This window comes from Hemicordylus capensis, chromosome 10 (assembly GCF_027244095.1).
Source record: "Hemicordylus capensis ecotype Gifberg chromosome 10, rHemCap1.1.pri, whole genome shotgun sequence".
Taxonomy (NCBI): Eukaryota; Metazoa; Chordata; class Lepidosauria; order Squamata; family Cordylidae; genus Hemicordylus; species Hemicordylus capensis.
The window spans coordinates 25,994,878-26,017,717 of NC_069666.1; the positions used below are offsets into that span (position 1 = coordinate 25,994,878).

Sequence of the window (22,840 nt, forward strand, 5' to 3'; positions counted from 1 at the left end):
TGTTGTCTTTCTTGCAGTTTGATCAGCTGTGGCAACATTCTCCATGTCCCTGTCCTTGAGGGCCCTATCCTCATCCACAACCTGCTGCGTTATCACCCCTCGTCCCCTCGCCCTTGGCCCCAAGCTTAATCACATATGAAAAAGAAATATTCTTTTTCCCTTTCTAGTAAGATAGATGTTTTAATCTCAGCTGCCGTGTGCACTCACAGCTCTTTGTTTAACAGCCTTGGTGTGGAAACCGCGCATTTGATTTTGCAAAGGCCCAGCTACCAATGAACTGCCCGTCAGGGGGGCTGGGGTTTGGTGATTGATTATTAATTCTGGGCTCTCTTGTCCGTTGTAACGATCTCTTGCTTAAGCAGGGCCACACAGGAGCAGAAGTAATGGCTTCTGCCAAAGCTGATGTTTATCTCTTGGCCCTCTGACCCCGCGTAATGCGTATTTGGGGGTGGTTGGCATTTTCTTCTCAGAAACAATTTTGCCCTTTTCCTTTATCAAAAAACAACAAGGCAAATGAGGCAAAAACGCCAAACCCTGGTTATTTGAAATGGAAAGTAGGGCTGAAGCATTTCAATTGCCTAGTTAATTGAGGGGGAAACCTTCCTTCAGTTAAAAGAAGTGCTCCCCGCCATTAATTCAGCAGCAGGTTTTTAAAAAAACAAAACAAAACACCACAGTTATTATTTGTAATGCAAGTACTTAAATTAACCAAGCCACCTAATGGCACAGTGGGAAAATAACTTGCCCTGCTGGTATATTTCCCAGCCTATGGGAAACACCTCTGTCAGCAGCGATACAGGAAGATGCTGAAAGGCATCATCTCATACTGTGCAGGAGGAGGCAATGGTCAACTCCTCCTGTATACTACCAAAGAAAACCACAGGGCTCTGTGGTTTCCAGGAGTCGACACCAACTCGATGGCACAACTTAAATTAACCACAGGTGGCAAGCAGTGTCTTGGACCTTTCTCACACAGGTGCTACACAGCCTCCAGGTAGCCCCCTATCCAGTTATCATCCCAGCAGATATTGTAGAAGAGGTATTCCTACCTGAGCTGGGAATGCCTCTTCTATAATAACTGCTGGGGCAATACTTGAATAGCTGAAGCCTGTGTAGCTCTGAATACACTGAAAGACATATGGGGTGTAAGCACAATGCATATATTGACTTCTGTGTTTGTGCACCACTACCTAGGATCCGGGCTGTGTTTGCTCCCACTCACGTTCTTCTGGTAGTGAATGAATGGGCACAGTGATGCAGCCTGTGTTTGTATTACTCACAGGTCTCTGCTCTGGACCGGCAAGTTGCAGAGTCCACCCTGGGCGACAGGAACACAACAACGGGCTTCAGCACTCAAGGTAAGAGGAGAGCTGGTCTTGCAGTAGTGGGCATGAATAGTCCCCTTTGCTAAGCAGGGTCTGCCCTGGTTTGCACTTGGATGGGTGACTCCACACCCCTCCCCTCTGCCTGATTGACAGGCTTCAGAACTTGCAATGGGAGTGCTAATTTTCTGAAGCCTGTCAATCAGGCAGAGGGGAGGGGAATGCTGAGCTTCAGCCTGTAGCCAGCCAGTCAGGAGCAGCAGAGGAGGTGGGTCTTCATTCTCCTCCCTCCCCTTCTGCAGCAGACACATCGCTGAGGATGCATCATCCTCACGCGTGGCCGCAGCATGGGGAGGCAGTAACGCTCCAAGTACCCCTTGAGAGCCTTTCAAGTACCCCTCGGAGTACTCGCATCCCCTGCTGAGAACTCCTGATCTCACACAGAACAAGTGGGGAAAAGACACTTCCCATGTACAAAGAAGGAATCGCCAGAGTCATCTGTCAAAATAGGACAAGTAAATTCGTCCCACTGATTTCAGTAAGGCTGTTTATGAGTAACTTCATGTGGATGTGAGCCAGTGGCTAAAGCAACCTCTCTCCCTAACTGGAACACTTAAATTTGTCTTTTTATGTGCGTGCACGCACACACACACACACACACACGCACACACACATATACACACACACACATTTAAAGGCTACAGTTATGAGACAGGCTACTCCAGTCACTGGCTCACATCCACACTACGTTACTCATAAGCAGTCTTTCTGAAATCAGTAGGACAAATGAACTTGTCCCATTAATTTTAATGGGAATACTCATGAGTAACTTAGTCTGGTTGTAAGGCAGTGACTGGAGAAGCTTGTCTCATAACTGCAACCTTTACATTTGTGCATACACACACACACACATACACACACACTCTCTCTCTATGGGGTACCTGAGCTGAAGGTTTGTGACAGAAGGTGTTAGGCTTCTTTTTAAAAGGTGGGGAATCCTTGGGGTAGACATCCCTACACTAGGTGGACCAGTGCTCTGCCTCCGTCAGAGGCAGATTCCGATGTTTGTATGTAATCTCAGCACTGCCTATGAATTGACTTTGGGCTAGTTTGCACCTGCAGTTCCATCCCTCGATTCCACAGTGCTTAACTGCTCTGCCCTTTGTGACTGGCTGCAGTGCCGAGCTGGAGGTCACGAAGAAGTCCGAATAACTGGCTATGATCCAGAGCAATGGGGCCCTTGTGGAACGAGTGCAAGAAGACCACGTAGTGGTGCTCAAAACTGGGATTTGCAGGAGTGTGTTCCAGCACCCTTGAGCAAGAAGTTCTCTTTAAAGCAAACGAGTCCGGAGCACAAGATGGTGCAGTTAGCATGTGCCGTTGTCTGCCACTTGCTCAGTATCTACCCACATGTGCTCTGTTGCTCCGGATATCACCCACTGGAGTTGGAAGAGTCCTTGGAGGTTTCTAACCCAACCCCTGCTCAGTGCAGGATCCCTAAACAGTTCCCGCGGTGCTTTTTGTTCCAAAGATGTTTAAAATGGCTGTGAGATGCAAGACAGACTTCCACAGAATTAAAAGGAAACTTTGATCACCTGGATTCGGATCACGCTGCTGGGGCGGCATGAAAGTGTGTGATGCTTGCTTCTGAACTCCGCCTTTTATTTGCTATAAACCTTGAAGCGTCTTGCATCTCCTCCTAGAGGCAAATGAGGGCGCAATTTTCTTATGAAATGTGTTTGTAACTGGTAACGGGTGTCGCGAGGGGCATCTTGAAATCCCTCACACGCACGGATCCTAAAAGGGAACATGCCTTCAAGCGTTAGAGCTCTGTGCCCAGCCATTATTTCTGCAGGAAGATATTGCTTCCCTGCACTCTGCTTTACTTCTAACACACCCCGGATGGCTCACATCATTACAAATATGGAACAGCTGTAAAAAAGAGAGCAAAACCCCATTAAAACGATAAGAGCACAGCAATCCACCACAGATAGAAACAGCCCAACGTGCCAAGGGGGATGATGCATCATCAACCAGGGGTCTTTGGTAGCAAGCATGATTCCCCCCTTTGCTAAGCAGGGTCCCCCTTGACTTGCATTTGAATGGGTGACTAAATGTGAGCACTGTCTGCTATAAGACAGGACACTGTCTGCTATTAAGGGTGCACCCAAAGAAGATGAGCCATAACTCTGTGAAAGAGCATCTGCTTTGCATGCAGAAAGTTCCGGGTTCACTCCCTGGCAGCATCTCGTAGGGCTGGGAGAGACTCTTGAGCTAGTCAAAACTGAGTTAGATGGACCAATGGTCTGACTCGGTAGAAGGCAGCTTCCTCTGTTCATAAGAACATAAGAACAGCCCTGCTGGATCAGGCCCAAGGAAGCCCATCTAGTCCAGCATCCTGTTTCACACAGTGGCCCACCTGATGCCGCTGGGGAGCCCACACAGGCAGGAGTTCAAGGGGCATGCCCTCTCTCCTGCTGTGACTCCCCTGCAACTGGTACTCAGAGGCATCCTGCCTCTGAGGCTGGAGGTGTCCTATAGCCCTCCAACTAGTAGACATTGATAGACCTCTCCTCCATGAAGTCATCCAAACCCCTCTTCAAGTCATCCAGGTTGTTGGCTGTCACCACATCTTGTGGCAGAGAATTCGACAAGTTGATTATGCATTGTGTGAAAAAATACTTCCGTTTGCTGGTCCTAAATTTCCTGGCAATTTAACTAGGCCAACGTTTCTTAACCTTGGGTCCCCAGATGTTGTTGGACACAACTCCCATAATTCCCAGCCACAGTGGCCTTTGGGAGTTGTAGTCCATCTGAGGATTGACGGTCGAGAACCCCTGAGCTAAGGTCCATCATGGCTTCCGACCTGCGGATTTTTATCCAAGGATTTGCTTCTATTGTTTTTTATTTTTGAAATGTACAGGTCATGTGTTTCTGATGAAATGCTCCAAGTGCTGCTTCATGTAGAATCCCCAAAGCATTTGAGGGCAATTCTCCCCTCCTTCTCTCTTCCCTTGTTCTTTTTCTCTCTGAAAACAATTTCCAACACACACTCAGAGGGAGCCCAAAACATCAGAAATGGAGCAACAGAGAGCTGATAACAAAACATGTGTATGTCTTTGAAGAGATAAAAACCATCACCTGAAATTCATATGGTTTTGAGCACACTTTTTAAAAAAGGCATTACACACAAATAGCTCTCTGATATACACAGGGATTTCTCTTGGAGGGATAAAGGCTCTTTCAGGCATTTTTCAAATACCTGGTTACCAGCTGGTTAGGAACACCGTTAGGTTTCCTCATGCTAACAGGTGTCACACTTATCAGAGCTTCTCTTCCCTGGTATCCTTGTAAAACATGCCTGTTCCTCTCCTCTGGCAAAAGGAAAAGTTTTATCAAAGGAGAGAGGTTTGCTCCACCCATATGCTGCGATATTAAGCACTTTCCTTTGGAAAGAAATAGCAGCAGGGGGTGAACTGCCGAGGGAAGCACTAAAAGAAAACTCCAAGGATTTTACAGACATGATATTGTTTGCAATTCAGAATTGTAACACAGCTGTGCTCCTGCAAATTATTCCCATGGCTGGATGAGAAAAGGATGGATACAAGGAACTTAATCCAAGGAAGCTACACCAGAAATGGACAGCAGATCTAGGAATATAGGAAGCGGCCTTACACAGAGTCAGACCATTGATCCATCTAGCTCAGTATTGTCTACACTGATTTGCTGCAGCTCTCCAGGGTTTCAGGCACATTGGCACAGTGGAAGCTGCCATATACTGAGTCAGACTGTTGGTCCATCTAGCTCAGTGTTGTCTTCGGTGCTGGCAGTGCTGGCAGCGGCTTCTCCAAGGTTGCAGGCAAGAATCTCTCTCAGCCCTAAAGGATGCCAGGGAGGGGACTTGGAACCTTCTGCTCTTCCCAGAGTGGCTCCATACCCTGAGGGGAATATCTTACAGTGCTCACACATCAAGTCTCCCATTCATATGCAACCAGGGCAGACCCTGCTTAACTAAGGTGACAAGTCATGCTTGCTACTACAAGACTGGAGATGCCAATGAGTGAACCTGGACTTCTGATGCTCTTCCACTGAGCCAAAGCCCCATCTCAGAGAGCCAGCATGTAGTCACCCATCCATATTGAAAGCAAGCTGGGCCCTGCTTAGCAAAGGGGACAATTCATGTGCACCACACCTGACCAGCTCTCCTCCCTCATCTAAATCTAAATTGAGAAATGCAATTTTGTTTTTAATTGTAAACCACCCTGAGCCATTTTGGAAGGGTGGTATAAAAATCAAATCAATAAATAACCCAAACTCTCAAGAAGCCATTGTAGCAAAGTCTCCATTGTGCTTTGTTTTTCAGTGTCTGTGGACAGCACTTCCCAGATGGTCTCCGAAGTGGCTGATGTCCCCGACCGCAGCTACTCCTCCGAGGACCTGTGCTCTTTGGACGTCCAGGAGTCGCTCCTTTCGGCGGACTTGTCTTCGCACAGAGCCGCCCACAAAGGCGTGGCGGGCCGGAGTTGCTCCAGCCTGGACAACAGCCTCCGCTGCGGGCTGCACAGGACTAGCTCACAGGGCTCCGCGGACGAAGAGGCCAGCGGCCACAGCCAGACCTCCATGCCCAGGCCTGGTGGGCAGGACCACAGGCGCTGCCCTCGCAGCCAGTCCTCGGACTGCTCCTCGGAGAACTTCTGTGCCTCGGAGAGGGACTCGCGCCGCTCGGTGAGAGAAGGCAAAGCCACGCCTCCTCCACCCAGATCGCGGAAGATGTGCTGTGGGGTCTTCAGCCAGCCCCCCGCTTTGCAGACGCACCACCCCGCCTCGTCAGTGCCTGTCAATGCTTCGCTCCACGGCTGCTCCGAGCGGACGGCTCAGCAGCGCAAGAGGAGAGCCAGGATGGCCCACATCGTCCGATCCACTAGTGACCCTCTGTCATGTTCTTCTGCCACAGAAGGTAAAGGGCCCATGATGTGGGATGGGGGCGCCTGAGCCACTTGGATCCTACAATATTGATCTGACATTATTGTCATGCTCCAAGGACCTGCCCTTCCCAGCTGAGGGATGAGATAGACAGTTCAGAAGATAACGTAGGAAGAGCCTTGCTGGATCAGGCTCAAGGCCCGTCTAGCTCAGCATCCTTCCTCTGGGAAGCCCAAGGAAGAGGTGGAGGCAGGCCTTGGAGGTACATCAGAACAGCCCTGCTGGATCAGGCCCAAGGCCCATCTCGGCCAGCTTCCTGTTTCCCACAGTGGCCCACCAGATGTTCCTGAGAAGCCCACAGGCAAGAGGTGAGGGCAGGCCCTCTCTCCCGCTGTTGCTCCCCTGCAGCTGGTCTTCAGAGGCATCTTGCCTCTGAGGCTGGAGGTGGCCTGTAGCCCTCAGACAAATAGCTAGGTTGTCTTTAGCCATAGCCATTGAGAGGCCTGTCACCCATGAATTTGTCTAAGTTTAAAACCATCAAAGCTAGTGGCCATCAACTCATCCCGGGGCAGAGAATTCCATAGATTAATTGTGCTTGGTGTGAAAAGGTACTTGCTTTTGTTGGTCCTAAATTTCCTGGGAAGTTCAGGGAATGAGAGTGGGTAGGATGTTCCTATGGCCTAGTCCCTGGCTGACCCTGTACCACCGGGACCCCCACTCAGGGGAATCAGGGGGACCTGAGCCAATGCCTTCCCCACAACCCAAGGTCACGGTCCTGCCTTCATCTTCTGACTCAGAGGCGTTCCCTGAGGGCCTGCCAGTCCCAGCAGAGTCCCCTGCCTCCATAGTCCAGCTATTGTGTAAGCAATTGGGCAAGACTCCTTTACCAAACAGCTTCTTCCCTGGGGCAGCGAAGGAGCCAATTTACCCTGGCTGGGCAGCAGCCATGAAAGCAGCCATCCTTCTCCAAGAAGCTGCTGGAGCAACGTCCCTTCTGTGTTGTTATTCCCAGCCCAAGTGTTCCTGCTTGGATCTAGGTTTGATTCTGGTTCCTTAGCCTTCAGAGCCGTCCACGCTCTGTGTTGCTTTTGATCCCTGCCTCAGTGGAGACCAGTGATCCCTGTAACGGATTCCCAGATGCGGTTGACTACAGCTCCCATAAACCCCAGATTCAGTGGCCAAAGGCGATTGCAGCTGGCGATTATGGGAGCTGTAGTCAACCACATCTGGGAATCCCCATTACAGGGGTCGCTGGCTGTGGGATCCTGGTTTAGACCACAGTATATACAGGTGAAACTCGAAAAATTAGAATATCGTGCAAAAGTTCATTAATTTCAGTAATGCAAATTAAAAGGTGAAACTAATATATGAGATAGATGCATTACATGCAAAGCGAGATAAGTCAAGCCTTAATTTGTTATAATTGTGATGATCATGGCGTAATCCACAATCCCAGAAAATTAGAATATGACATGGAACCAAGAAGACAAGGATTGTAAATAGAACAATATCAGACCTCTGAAAAGTATAAGCATGCATATGTATTCAGTACTTGGTTTGGGTCCCTTTTGCAGCAATTACTGCCTCAATGCAGCGTGGCATGGATGCTATCAGCCTGTGGCACTGCTGAGGTGTTATGGAAGACCAGGATGCTTCAATAGCGGCCTTCAGCTCTTCTGCATTGTTTGGTCTCATGTCTCTCATCCTTCTCTTGGCAATGCCCCATAGATTCTCTATGGGGTTCAGGTCAGGCGAGTTTGCTGGCCAATCAAGCACAGTAATCCCATGGTCATTGAACCAGGTTTTGGTACTTTGGGCAGTGTGGGCAGGTGCCAAGTCCTGCTGGAAAATGAAGTCAGCATCCCCATACAGCTCGTCTGCGGAAGGAAGCATGAAGTACTCCAAAATCTCCTGATAGACGGCTGCGTTGACCCTGGACTTAATGAAGCACAGTGGACCAACACCAGCAGATGACATGGCTCCCCAAATCAACACAGACTGTGGAAACTTCACACTGGACTTCAAGCATCTTGCATTGTGTGCCTCTCCATTCTTCCTCCAGACTCTGGGTCCTTGGTTTCCAAATGAGATGCAAAAGTTGCTCTCATCAGAAAAGAGGACTTTGGACCACTGAGCAACAGACCAGTTCTTTTTTTCTTGAGCCCAAGTAAGACGCTTCTGACATTGTTTATTGTTCAGGAGCGGCTTGACAAGAGGAATACGACATTTGAAGCCCATGTCCAGGATCCGTCTGTGTGTGGTGGCTCTTGATGCACTAACTCCAGCCTCAGTCCACTCCTTGTGAAAGTCCCCAACACTTTTGAATGGCCTTTTCCTGACAATCCTCTCCAGGCTGCGGTCATCGCTGCTGCTTGTGCACCTTTTTCTTCCACACTTTTCCCTTCCACATAACTTTCTATTGATGTGCTTTGATACAGCACTTTGGGAACATCCAACTTCTTTTGCAATTACCTTTTGAGGCTTTCCCTCCTCATGGAGGGTGTCAATGATGGTTTTCTGCACAACTGTCAAGTCAGCAGTCTTTCCCATGATTGTGATTCCTAATGAACCAGACTGAAAGACCATTTAAAGGCTCAGGAACCCTTTGCAAGTGTTATGGATTGATTAGCTGATTGGAGTGGGACACCTGGAGCCTAGACTGTTGAACCTTTTCACAATATTCTAATTTTCTGGGATTGTGGATTTGGGGTTCTCATGAGCTGTACGCCATGATCATCACAATTATAACAAATTAAGGCTTGACTTATCTCGCTTTGCATGTAATGCGTCTATCTCATATATCAGTTTCACCTTTTAATTTGCATTACTGAAATTAATGAACTTTTGCACGATATTCTAATTTTTCGAGTTTCACCTGTAGACATGCAAACAGTCTGAGCCAGGGAAGATGTCTTTGGCTATACTATTGGCAGGGCTTTCCTATCTGTGGCTGAACTTTACGTTGTTGTATTTATCTATTCATGTTTAATTGTAAACTGCCCCGAGCCATTTTGGAAGGGTGGTATAAAAACTGAATGAATGAATGAATGAATGAAAGATCCTGTCCTTCCTCCAAGAAGCTCAGGGCAGTGTTCAGAGTTTCCCCCTTTGCTTTTATCCTCACAAGCTTGTGAGGTAGGTTAGGCTGAAAGGTTGTGACTGGCCCAGAGTCACCCAGTGAGAGCTTTTATGGCCAAGCAAAGGTTTGAACCTGAGTCCAGGACTGTGTCACAATTTTCCTGCATATCCTGTGACTCTAGCCAACGAAGTCTGTGTGCACAAACCAGGAAAAGTTTTTTAAAAAATTTATGGAAATGGAAAACTTGTGTGCGGTGTTTCAGTGCATGCTCTGTATGTGGATTACCCGCTTGTACCACTTCTCAGTTCTGAATTTAAAAAGGCTGGCCCGCTCCCAGCTGCTGATGAATTTGCACAGTGAATGATACAGAACACCACCCTAAGTCCTGTTCTCACAGTGTATCCTGAGTGGAGGGAACCCGCGTATCGGCGGGACCGGATCATAGTGGCAGGCCACATCACAACCCACACCTGTTGATTTGAATGTCTGCATGGTGTATACGCATGTGAAACGGCACGTGTTGTGTGGGTGCTTTCTACCCGGTCTAGACCATTTAAAAGGCTAGGTGCTAAGAGTGAGTTATAAGTTTATTCGGTCACTGACCAGCAAATGGTGCTAAGAGTAAAGGGGGAGATCTTGTGAATACCATTCAGACTGGCGCCTCAATGTCCTTTGACTCACCCTGGATAAATCATGGGAACAGGCCTCAAGAGAGGGACCATGACTTTCTGGAATGAAGATGCCATTCCAAGGCTGAATCGGCATATGCATCCCAGACAGGAGCCTCATTCATTCATTCATTCATTTGAAACATATAATATACCGCTTTAGAACTTACTCATTGGAGCCTGGCTTCTCTTGTTGAGCATATCATCCACTCCCAAAGTTAGCAGGATAATGGGCGGTGGGGGGGTTGATTTTGCAATTTTCAGAAACCTAGGAGACAAAATAAATGGCTTAATATAGGAATATCACTGAGATTTTTCTTGGAGTTCTTAAGCACATCTGTGTCTAACGGGCAGATGCATATTCGCCATTTTTAGAGCTCCCCAACAGTGGACACGTGGGGAATTTTTGCAATTTTCAAAAATCTGGCAGGAAAAAATGGTTGAAGAGATAAGAATAGCAAGGAGGTTTTTCTTGGAGCTCTTAAGTGTATTCACAATTATGAGCACTTAATGGGACTCTCGTGAAATGCAGATTCTGGTGTAAAGGTTTGGGGTCTTTTTGCAATTTTCATATATCTAAGAGACAAAAAAAAAGATTTAAAATTATAAGGGAAAAGGTATAGGAAGAGCAAGGAGATTTTTCTTGGAATTGTTAAGCGCATCCAGAGGCAAGTGGACCATTAATAAGAACCCGCAACATGCAAATATTGGTGCACGTTTGGGGTATTTTTCAGTTTTCAGAGATCTAGGCAGCAAAAGAATAATGTTCAGAATATAAGCGATAGGAATAGGAGGGAGATCCTTCTTGGGGCTGTTAAGGACATCCTGCCCAACAGAGAAGTGTATGTATAGCATGCTGATTTTCATGCACAAATTTGGGGTATTTTGCAATTTTCTGAATTCTGGTAGACAAAACATGTCTTTAAAATAGAAGGATAGGAACAGGATGGAAATGCTGAGAGCCTTGCAACCAGGGGCATAACTATAATAGGGCAAGGGGAGACAGTTGTCTGGGGGCCCACTGCCTTGGGGGGGGGCCCCAGAGGCAAGTCACATGATTGACCCCCCCAGCCACGCACCTGCCCGGGCTTCCTTCAGTTGTATTCATCCTCCGAAACTGATGTGAGTGTTAAAACCTGGAGCTACCAGGACCGCATGTCAACAGGATTATGTTCTATTGTGGCACATAGGTGATATATATATATAAATTTTACTCTGCTTTTTGTTACCACTATTCAGCCTCATTTATGATTTCTTTACTTCATGAGCTGAGCTTCAGTGAGGGGGGGCCCATTTTAAAACCTTGTCTCTGGGCCCACTCCAACCTTGCTACGCCCCTGCTTGCAACATGCTGGTTTTTATGCACAAATTAGGGGCGTTGATGTTTTCAACAATCCTGCGGACATCTGTTACCAAATGTCTGGGAGACTGGAGTGTCTGTCAGATGTTATAAAAATTTGAGGTTTCTATACTCCTCTGCATTGTTCCCAATTGTGCACCTTGAAGCCTGACCCCTGTGCTGAGACACTCAGACTCCTCCCTCAGCCGCCCATGGTTGCTGTGTAGAAACACAGTAAACATAGAAACCTGCCTTCTCTGGAGTCAGACGATTGGTCCATGGTCCAGGTTTAGGCAGGATCTCTCCCAGCCCTACCTGGAGATGCTGCCAGGGAGTGAACCTGGGACCATCAGCATGCAAGTCCTATGGTGGACTAGTGTCAGGACATCCTAAAAGGAATGGCCAATGGCCATTCAGAAAGTCCATGCAATTCCTATGGCCATTTGGAAGGAACCAGTGCATTTCAGTGAGCATTCCTTGTCATTCCTTTTAGTACATTCCCCTAGAAGGCCTGCTCAACTTAGGCCCCCCAGCTGTTTTTGAACTACAACTCCCATAATCCTCAGTCACTGTGTCCAATAGCCAGGGATTATGAAAACTGTAGGCCAACATCTGCAGGAGGGCCGAAGTTGAGCAGCCCTGCCCTAGAGTCTACATGATTAGATGCATGGTGACAGCCTAGTGGGCTAGGAACATAGGAAGCTTCCTTACGCTGAGTCAGACCCTTGGTCCATCTAGCTCAATATTGTCTACACTGACTGGCAGCAGCTCTCCAAGGTTTCAGGCAGGAGTCTCTCCCAGCCCTACCTGGAGATGCTTCCAGGGAGTGAACCCGGGACCTTCTGCGTGCAACGCCACCTGGCCAGGGCTTGCAACGAAGCAGGCCCTGACTCTCCAAAGCTTCTCCCCATCTCCCAAAGTTATTAGACTGTCAGGAGTCATTCAGGACTGAGTCTGAGTCTAAACTTGAGTCTATCCCTGCTAAATATCTCCAGTCCTGGGACCTGTCCAGAGCCTGCATGATGAAGTGAGGAATGAGCAAAGCCAGGAATCATGGTGCCATCACAGCAAACCCTTCTGCAGTCCCTGGTTTCACAGCTGCCTTTCTCCCTCCTCCCCATCCCTTCTGTTTTCAGTTCCTGCCTCTGGTCCTCACGTGGCTGGCTCTCCTTGTCCGGACTCTTCAAACCACCTCCCGCTTCCTGGAAAGACGAGGGACTTGAAGAAAGTGGACCTCTCCCCAAAGCCAAAGGCCTTCCGGAGTGTCTGCAAGGAGCGGCCCCACTCCCTGGTGGACCTGCAGGCCTATAAGGACACTAAGATTCTGGTGGCCAAGTTTTTGGAACATTCGAACTGTAACCTGCCCCCCGAGGTGCGTCACGTGGTGAACAGCATCCGGTCGGTCATCAAGTCGGATGAGCGGCACATGGAAGAAGCCATCTTCAGTGCAAACATCATCGACCAGGTGGGCAGCTTTGAAATCTTCATGGGTAGCCAGCATGACGTGTCCCCTTAGCTAAGCAGGGGCCACCCTGGTTGCATATGAATGGGAGACTAGAAGTGTGAGCACTGCAAGATCTTCCCTTTAGTAGGGGATGGAGCCGCTCTTGGAAGAGGAGAAGGTGCCAAGTTCCCTCCCTGGCAGCATCTCCAAGCTAGGGCTGAGAGAGACTCCTGCCTGCTACCTTGCTGCTGCCAGTCTGGGTAGACAGTACTGAGCTAGGTGGACCAATGGGCTGACTCAGCATATGGCAGCTTCCTATGTTCCTAAAGATGGGCCTTGAAGTGGGTGATGCCAAGAATGACCCCCGTGGAAGGCCCGATGTGTGGGGATTGGCCAGATCAAGCTTTTCTTTTATTTCACATTTATATCCCACTCTTCCTCCAAGGAGCCCAGGGCAGTGTAAGGCGCCTTTTAAAAGTGGTGTTTCTTTTTATTGAGCAGGGGGAGAGCAACTGGCCCTATCCATCCCCAGCACAGCATCCCTCCAGTGGCTGTTGCTGGCGTCTACCTTATATCTTATGTTTCATGTTTTTTAGAATGTCCTCTTTAGGGACAGGGAGCCATTTTATTTATTTATGTGTATCTATGTAAAGCACTTTGGGAACTTTGGTTGAGAAGCGGGATGTAAATATCCATCGTATTCATTATGTTTATCTTCACAACAGCCCTGTGAGACAGGTTAGGCTGAGAGAGAAGTGACTGGCCCATAATCACCCAGTGAGTTTCATGGCTGAGTGGGAATTTGAACACGCTCCCTAGCCCTAGTCCAGCACTCTAACCGCTACACCACACTGGCTTGGTTTATGTATGGGTTTGCTTATTTGGAAGGTTTGCTACCCTATCCTTCAGCCTGACAACTCCCAGGCTGAACTCCCTTAACCACCACTGCAAATATTAGAACAATAGAAATATTTATTAAATTTATCTATCTATCTATCTATCTATCTATCTATCTATCTATCTATCTATCTATCTATCATATTGTTATACCACCTGATATGTGCATCTCTTTTATTAATTAATTCATTAATTACATTTTATATCCCGCTCTTCCTCCAAGGAGCCCAGAGATGAACTACATAAGTTTCTCCTCACAACAACCCTGTGAAGTAGGTTAGGCTGAGAGAGAAGTGACTGGCCCAGAGTCACCTAGCAAGAGTCATCTCTAGGCATTGTTATGTACTGATTATGTACTCTAAATGCAGTAGAGCAGAAGGAAATAAACACCAGTAACTTTAAAACAGTTCCACAAGTCATTGGAAAATCTCTGGATAAATGAAAGCATATCTTTGGATCAATAAAACTGCATCTTTGCCTGGGCTGGAAAGATGCAAGAGGTGGGGCCAGATGAGCCTCCCAAGGAAAACCTTCCATCGACAGGGGCCATGTGCGAGAAGGCCCTGCACTGGTTACCACCTGTCTCATTTCTGAAAGTGGGGGAAGTGACCTCAGAAGAGGACCTTCATATTCGGAATGAGTCTGCATGTGAGACACTCAGTCACCAGATCAGAGACTACTAATATAATCGTAACATTTGAAAGTTAGGAAGGGCCTTGGGGGTCTTCTGTTCAAACTCCTGGCTCAGTGCACAGAACTGCGACAGCATCTCTGAGAGAGGACTATCCCCAAAGACTCTAGAGGAGAAGAGCCCACTACTGCCCAAGACAGCCTGCATCTTCTGATGTCTAGCTCGGATCTGCTTCTGTCTCATGTCAACCCCTGGGGTTCTAGTCCTGCCCTCAGGAGCGACAGAGATTAAGCCCGTTCATGATTCGGTCAGGCACCCCTAGGATGGCAGACAGAACTGTTGGACACACAAGTCTAATCGTTTATTTTTTTTAAAAGCAAGTTTCTAACCATGATCCTTGGAAGTGTGCGTGTGCATGTGTGTGTGTGCTACTTGCTGATCGCTCGTGTCAGAGAAGTGGCTGGGTAAGATTTCTAGTAACTGGAGTGAAGTTTCAGGGCTCTTCCCCACAGTGAGCAAAATGGGAAGAAGTTGTGCAAGAGAGGGGCAAGTGCAGGAAGAAATTGATGCCGAATCAGATAAAACAGGCCGTTTCCATGATTCATACAGATGACAGAAGAAGAAATCAACTTTTTCTGATGCAGCATTTTGGGTCGCCTGGGTGGGAGTTGCTTCTTCTTTTGTTAGTGTGGCATTTAGACAAGCTGCCCGCTCTAAGCAAGCTGAGAAAGTGGTGGCTACTGGCTTATATTAACATAGATCAGTGGGGCCTTTAAGGGCTCTTGGGGATCTCTGGCCCTCTTTGAATGGCTCTCTGCAGATAAAGGGTTCATCTGCCTTTATTTGCCTTTTTATTTGTCAGATCCATCGTCTTGCATTTATTCATGGTTTTATTTGCTGCTATGGTTTTATATTTGCATTTATATCTTGCATTTTTATATTTTGTTCTGAGCCACCTTGAAGAGATTTTGCTATATCTTTGAAAAACAACATTGAAAGTGGCCTTGCATTGAGTCAAACTGTTAGTCCGTCTAGTTTGTCTGCTCCAGTCATTGTTCTCTCCAGAATCTCAAGCAGAGAAAGAGAGAGAGGGAGATCTTCTCCATGATCTGCTACCTGATCCATTTTTAAAGACCAGACATGCCCAGGATTGAACCTGGGATCTTTTGTATGCCAACCGCTGAGTTCCTTCTCTGCTTACAAGGCTGCTTGAAGGATCACTGAGATCATGTATGTGAAAATATGCTCTGCCCAAACTGCCTGAGCGAGACCTTTGGTCCATCTAGCTCATGATTGTCTACACCGACTGGCAGTGGCTTCTCTGAAGCTGCAGGCTCAGGGATCTCTCCCAACCTCATCTTGGAGATGCTGTCAGGTAGGGAATGTGGAACCTTCTGCATGCAAGCAGGCAAGTGCTCTTCCCAGGGCAGCCCCATCCCCTATGAGGAAGATCTTCCAGTACTCACATTACATGTAGTCTCCCATCCAAATGCAAACCAGGGCAGACCTTGCTTAGCAAAGGGATCAATTCATGCTTGCTACCACAAGACCAACTCTCCTCAACCATCAACCATACTGCACCATCATAGGAACCTAGGAAGCTGCCATATACTGAGTCAGACCATTGGTCCACCTTGCTCAGACTGGCGACTGTTTCTCTGAGGTTTGAGGCAGGATTATTTCCTAGCCCTATTTGGAGACTCTGCCAGGGATTGAACCTGTGGCCTTCTGCCTGGAAGCAGATGCTCTGCCACTCCGCTACGGAGCCATCCCTTAAATATCTTGACAGCAGAGAGTGCTCAAGTGTAGTTGCCCATCCAAATTTAAAGCAAGGTGAACTCTGCTTAGCAAAGGGGACTATTCATATTTACTACCGCACAGACCAACTCCTCTCCACCCCTGGTCGAAAAGGGCAAACAATTTCATTGCAGTCTCGCCCTCCTTTCTTCACAGGTGATTACCAGCTCCCAGCAGAATGTGGATACCTCAAGAAAGAGACCCCAGGAAGATCTCCACCTCCAGAGCTGTGGAGCCCTGAGTTCTCCTGTGGCCTTCCTGCGCAGGGCCCACATCAGCCACAGCTTAGAGCGGGGAAGGCCGCACAGCTTAATTGGCGTCTGCCGAGAGACCATTCTTTGACAGTGAGCCACGGCTCTCCTGAGGAATACAAACTCCAGCACAGACACCTCGAGGAATTCATGGAGGTTTGCAAGAGAAATATGGCTTTAAAAGGATTTTTTTTTTTAGAAAAACACCCAACACCCCTAAAGAGTCTTCCTTTGAGGTCCCCATTTTGGATCTCAGTTTCCAGCAGCAAAACACCCCAGTTTCCATGAATGCCAAGCCAGACGGACGACACCATTTGTGAAAATGAAATGGTTTCTTGGGGCAAAAAGAAACCTGGAATGCAAACAGTTTCCCGCATACCGAGGAGTTTGCTTGTAGAAATGCTGATGCTTGTGGGGGAGGGAAAAGGTTCTGTGGCCAAGGCACGGGGACCCTCAGGTGCCACTTGGGAGTTGGATTGTATTCACCGTACCTCAAAGTGTTTTAACGAATTATGAACAGTGTTTTCATAATAAAAAGTATTTCTGGACATTGCAGCTTCCAGAATTGATTTTGCAGAGCGCACGGGAGATGGGGTGCTTCTTGTTGTCTTTGTTTAATCTTCCTTGGCTACTTGTGTGGTTCTCATCATACCTGGAGAGTCATGCGTTCCCTTTGAAAGAACCTATTCCCCTTCCTCCTTTGATAACTTCAGGGAAGGATGTAACAGTTGGGTTTTGCTGTAAGTGTTCGTGAGGATTAGGGGCCCCTTAGGTTACCTTCAGAGCATGGGAGCGACTCACTCGCCCTCCTTAGTAGAGATCCCACCGGTAGAGTGATCTTTCCAGGCCCTCAAAAAGAAGGTCAGTTGAGGTGGCCCTTCTCTGCTGCTCCCCCTTTGAAAGCTAGGTTGGTCACAGTGGTCCGAGAGAGACCCTTTTTCTCTGCTGGTGGTGAGGCGAGGGCAGTCCCAAGACCGACAAAGGCCATCCTCCTGAGATGTCAAAGTTGGCTAACCTTGATGAGCTCCCTCTGGCTCTTGGCTTCTGCGGTGCTGATGTCTTAATTCCTGATTTATTTGTGAGTTTCAGGTTCACTCTTGATGGCTTCTGTGAGTTCCCCTGAAGACTGGCAAGTAGACAGCAGGATAGATGTCCACACCACCACCACCGACTTCTTCCAGCAGCAGCTTTGCACTTTGAGGTCTCATTGGAATGTCAGGTTGGAAGCTACTTCTTAGTTGTCATTGCACTATTGGCCTGTTGGTGCTTCAGTGACAACCACAGGGACCCCAGTCCAGGGCGGATTGTTTTTTTTTAACCTCATGCCTTGCCACAATCCCAACCTCTCCCTGCCGTCATCTATTTGCCCCAGGAGGGAAGCAACCACGAGCACAATCGGAGCTCCCCTCTCAAAGCAATTAGCAGCCGTGAGGAAGGGGCAGTTTGAATCACGACCATGGCAGCGGGGGAAGGATCCGAGCCCCTCCCCACCACACACCCTGGTTTCGCTCCAAGATTCCCCCTAGACTCCGATTTAAACAAGGAAAATCAAGTACATTGAGGCTGTTAGCATAATTAATGCAATGTGTAGTTTGGTCCTCAGGCATGTTTAATTACACCCACTGAAACAGATAAACATGAGCACCTGTCTGTGTTGCATTGTAGAAACTATCTTCCCTGCAAAAACCGTACCGGATTTTTATCCCAAACACCTATTTTTCGTATTGCTGCACAGAGGGAAAACCTTAAATTGACATTAGTCCTTTGAACAGTGCTGCTAATTCTGAGCTGCCTGCAAGCCAAGCGAGCTCTAATTTACCTTTTGGCATCTACTCTCACCTGTTTTCAGAGCATGGGTGAACAGGGCGAATTTGTTTGCTTAGATTTCACTGTTCATATGTCAGGAACTGAAGTCAGCAGCAAAATACTTCGATCACAGCCTAGTCCTGTTTCCCCCAAGCCGTTCTTCCGTCAGAATCTCTCTCTGCATATTCACCCTCTGCACCACCAGGGCCTCCCAATTCCCTCAAACTTCTTCTGGGCTATAGCTCATTGGAGATATCATTAAAGGTTGATGATATGCAAAGCTATCCTTGCCCAAGCACCCACAGGGTGTATTCTTGTGGGTGGTGTAGGACTTTGCTAGCATCACATTGACATATTAATCCTGGAGAAAGAGGAGAAAACCATCTCCTTTACATTTATCTCTTATTAGAAGCTTGCAGCTTGGCTAGGTAATTCAAAATCTGTACCTCTTTGCAGATGGGTAGGGTGGACCGGGGCGGGGCGGGGCATGGGAGAGGAAGGCTACCATTTCCTTCCTGTCCACACCCTTCTTTCCCCAGGTATTTCTCTGATTAGTCTCATTTTCTGCTAGAAAATGGACATTAAAAATGGGCCTTTTGTTGGCAACTGCCTGTTTTTCCTGATTTGGTGCAGTAACACAGAGTAGGGAATACAGGCTGGGTCCCTGGAGAAACACAAATCTCTTGCCCATGGCAGGGGGGTGTTCCCAGGGTGCCCAGCCAGAAAAAATGACACAACTCCGATTGCAGAGCCCACACTGCCGTCCCACCCAGGCGTTATGGACCAGGTTGGGACTGAGCACACGGCAGGCCTGGCCTGCAGGGTCCATCCTAGGAAGGAGGCACTGCCTGTGTCACTGCGAGCTCTTAGTATTTGTTCGTGTTGGGTTTTGGAAGTTGTGTGTGAGTGGAATGCTGGCCTCCTCCTTGGCCCACAGACGTCACCGCCCTGAGTTGGTATCTCTTGCTCCTTGGCCGTTATGCTCTCTCACTGACAGACGCAGCCCCGAGACCGTGTAGGGAGGAGCAGCAACCTTAGCCGAGAAATCTGCCACAAGCCAGCCTCTTCAGCAAGTGCTTTTCAGCCCTTTTTAGTGTGAAGCTACAGTGACCTCCAGTGGAAGCAAAGTAGCTTCGACTGCAAAGTTCGGCTCCTGCGACGGCAGGCCGTTCCGAGTTTCTCGGGAAGAGGCTAAACGGTGGACAGTTGCTCACGTTCTCTGCAGCGGCATTGAGAGGTGAAGCAAGGGGCGGGGGCTGCAGTCTCCCCCGCAGTGCTGCTGCACCCAGCCCCCCGTTTCAAGCGTTTTGGCCGCAAGCCTGTACACATTCCACTGAAAGAGGCAAAAGCTGGACGGCAGCCGTGCAAGGCGAAGGCAGGGCTTGCCCGCAGCCTCCTGGGTGGTGCAAAACAAACCAAAGCAGCCAAGGTGCTTTATTACTCCAAATTTATTAGTGAGTCTAGATTAGTTCTCTCCTAGGGTCACCTGCATGCAACAGAGATCTATGTATGGTGTCATTACTCCTTGAAGTACAGTAATCCTAAAGCTTCTTGTTACTGTATAATAAGGCTTCTTTTAGTCACAGTGTATTTTCTTCAAGGCCTTGGCCAAAAGTCGAGAGAGAAAGAGGGGAAGAAATCAAGACAGAAGTTACATCAGTTGACATTTATCTCATAATGAACACAACATCACTATTACTTGGTTTATCATCTCCACAAATTCTAATACTGTTGATGGCGTTGACTCCCCGTTTGCCGCCACGGTTTACATTCAGACCTCACGCTGGCTCGGAAAATAAAAAGATGAAACTTGTTTTTAAAAAATGTCTATTTTAAAGCATGGCTTCCCCCTAGTAAACTCACGTTAAATCAAGGAGTGATATGGAAAGTTGTGGGATATGGCGCTAGGAATCCCATGTACGGTACGCCCAGTGCAAAACAGACCAACAGCAACTCTGTAAGATCGATTTCCGTCATTAAAACACTTCCGTCTCCAAAACATACACATATTTCATCTAAATAAATATCCAGTATCCATATTGTGGCAATTCTTTATTTTGTGTTAGAAAAGTTTCTCCTGCCCCATCGCCACCCCCTCCCCCCTATTCCCCTTGTTCCTGTTTCACACTTAAGTCACAGCTCATCAAAACTCATTAACACATGACACATGTCAATAAGGATACCAATGACGACAGTAGCTTGTCTCCCCCGCCCCCAACCCCCTAGAATTTTTGCATACATTCTTGGTCACTTCACAATCGGTCAGCTCGCGCCCAGCAGGTTGGATGCTGCAGTCAAAGTGTGGCATTCACACATTCACCTTTGCCACGCTATTTAAGAGTGGCAGACATGTACACATGACAGACATGCCACATTAATGTTTAAATAAATGTTACAAGCACAATCCACTGGAAAGGACAACGGTGCAAGCCCCACTGCCCCAACTGAAGGGCCCCCCACCATGCAGAGTCGCGGCCGTGGGGCTTGTGTGGGAGACGTTCCTGGTGGATGACACCCTATGCTTGTAAGAAAAGGGGTTGTGGACGATGTTGCAAAATACTCCTAAGTGTTAGAAAGATGGTGTCATTGGCTATTGTCCATAGTAACAGCTTCATCTTTTGGCAACAGAATGCTTAAAAAAGAGAGAAACTAAGAAAAAGGCAAAGAAGCTGGATCCGTTGAGTTTCCAGAAGATCAACGACCTGGTTCAAACCCTTTCAATTCCTACAAAATACAAAATTCCTCTTGAAGGTTCTAGCATGGGTGGGATCGGTCAGTTCTTTCGGTGGGAGCTGCAGCGTTGGATTAGATGTACAGCGGCGTCTCCTGTCCGGTTAGCAGCCTGAACATGGCGGCCGGCATGGTCTTCATATGAATCTGTCAATGCATTTTACGAGAGAGTTAATGGCATTTAAGAGCATCTAGAAGAGACAACAGAGAGAGGCTGTTGCCAAATTTCCTGTCCCTTTCAGCAGTCACTTTGCTGCAACATGCCATTGCTTCGCTTAAGCAGTGAAGAACATTTTGATTGACTAAAAACGGGCCTCAGTTTTATCAAGCAGCAGACCTTTCCTTTGTTTATTATTATTTCCAATACAGGTAAATAAAAGGCAGCCACCTCATGGCGCAGCAGGGAAATGACTTGATTAGCATCTGCAAATCAAGTTGCTGGTTCGAATCCCCATTGGTATGTTTCGCAGACTATGGGAAACACCTCTATTGGGCAGCAGCCATATAGGAAGATGCTGAAAGGCCATCTCCTACTGCACGGGAGATGGCCATGGTAAACCCCTCCTGTATTCTACCAAATACAACCTCAGGGCTCTGTGGGAGCCAGGAGTCAACACCGACTTGATGATACCCTTTACCTTTACATAAAAGGCAGGATCCAGGCTAAGTTAATTATGACTTGGCACTATTAAAATAAACCAAACAAGCTGCTATAACAAGTCCCATTAATTTCAATGGACCTATGTCTGGATTCGATCTATATAAATTAGAAAAGGAATTCCCCCTCCTCTATGAGAGCGGAGAGAGAAGAAGTCTTCTAAGAGTATGCCTGCTGTGACACATGAAAAATTATGCTTCTTTTCCTAAAATGACCTGTTGTTTTTACTCATATGCACGTTTACTCCATCATTTGACTAATTAAATGAGGTTTAGTCTAAGATGTAAAGTATTCAATCAGATGATGGCTCTAAAATAGCATATTGATTTTTATTATTACATTGTGTGCCAATTTTCCTCCAAGGAGTTCAGAGGAGGGTATAAGGTATTGTTTTTCTCTATTTATTCCCACCACGCTCTGAATGGAACATAGGAGATGAAGGGGCCTCTAAAATTTGCATGGCCCCAAACTGTAAGGGTTTTTCATGTCAAATGCCCCTTGCAGATCTCACTCGTTTCTCTCCAGATGCTGAGGAATCGGCTTCAAACATTTAATGTGTATTTTCACAAGGCTGATCTCTTCAGACAACTATCAATTCAACAGAACATACTGGTAACAGAAGATGAATGTACTTTTTCATATCTGCCTCCCTGCAGACATCCGTAATTTGAATTCTTTATTGGAATTTAGGAGAGCTCTAAAGACCTACCTGTTCGGCCTGGCCTTCCAGTGCTCTTAAATTGTGTTTAAGGGTCTTTGATGTTTGTGAACCACCCTGAGCTATTTTGTAAGGGCGGTCTAAAAATCGAATGAATGAATGAATGAATGAATGAATAAACAAACAAATAAATAAATATGACTCCACTGAGGTCCCTGATTAATTTATCCCCTAATACCAAAGACTAATAATCTGTGTATCAAAATTCCAAATGTACAAGGTTTTTCTGGAGAACTGGGCGTAACATGCTGGGAAGATTGGGTTGGTGCTGCTTCCTTTGGGGATCGAAGGGTTCCAAACCTTTGCTCCTCAGATGATGTTGGCCATTGTGGCGGGAGATGTTGGGTTTTTCTCAAGTTGCACTTGAACTACTACTACTACTAATTCTTCTACTTCATTCTATTTCTATACCGCCCTTCCAAAAATGGCTCAGGGTGGTTTACACAGAGAAATAACAAACAAATAAGATGGCTCCTGGTCCCCAAAAGGGCTCACATTCTAAAACGAAACATGACCGACACCAGCAACAGTCACGGGAGGTCCTGTGCTGGGGGTGGACAGGGCCAGTTACTCCCCC

The 22,840-nt window shown here is 47.4% G+C and overlaps 2 protein-coding genes across 11 annotated transcripts in view; one reads left to right on the top strand and one right to left on the bottom strand.

Annotated features, from left to right (window-relative positions):
- Nucleotides 1–16,899, top strand: part of ENTREP2 (endosomal transmembrane epsin interactor 2) — a 314,260-nt gene extending 297,361 nt beyond the window's left edge. For all 6 annotated transcript variants that reach the window (XM_053273181.1, XM_053273176.1, XM_053273177.1 and 3 more), the window contains 4 exons: nt 1,283–1,358; nt 5,686–6,279; nt 12,468–12,796; nt 16,257–16,899. In XM_053273181.1, coding sequence (XP_053129156.1) covers nt 1,283–1,358; nt 5,686–6,279; nt 12,468–12,796; nt 16,257–16,442 — 1,185 coding nt within the window. In that variant the 3' untranslated portion in view covers nt 16,443–16,899. The remainder of the gene's footprint in view (nt 1–1,282; nt 1,359–5,685; nt 6,280–12,467; nt 12,797–16,256) is intronic.
- Nucleotides 16,900–19,587: 2,688 nt separating this feature from the next.
- The window catches only part of APBA2 (amyloid beta precursor protein binding family A member 2), a 162,756-nt gene continuing 159,503 nt past the window's right edge, over nt 19,588–22,840 (bottom strand). For all 5 annotated transcript variants that reach the window (XM_053273174.1, XM_053273175.1, XM_053273171.1 and 2 more), the window contains one exon: nt 19,588–21,034. In XM_053273174.1, the coding sequence (XP_053129149.1) occupies nt 20,963–21,034 (72 nt within the window). In that variant the 3' untranslated portion in view covers nt 19,588–20,962. The remainder of the gene's footprint in view (nt 21,035–22,840) is intronic.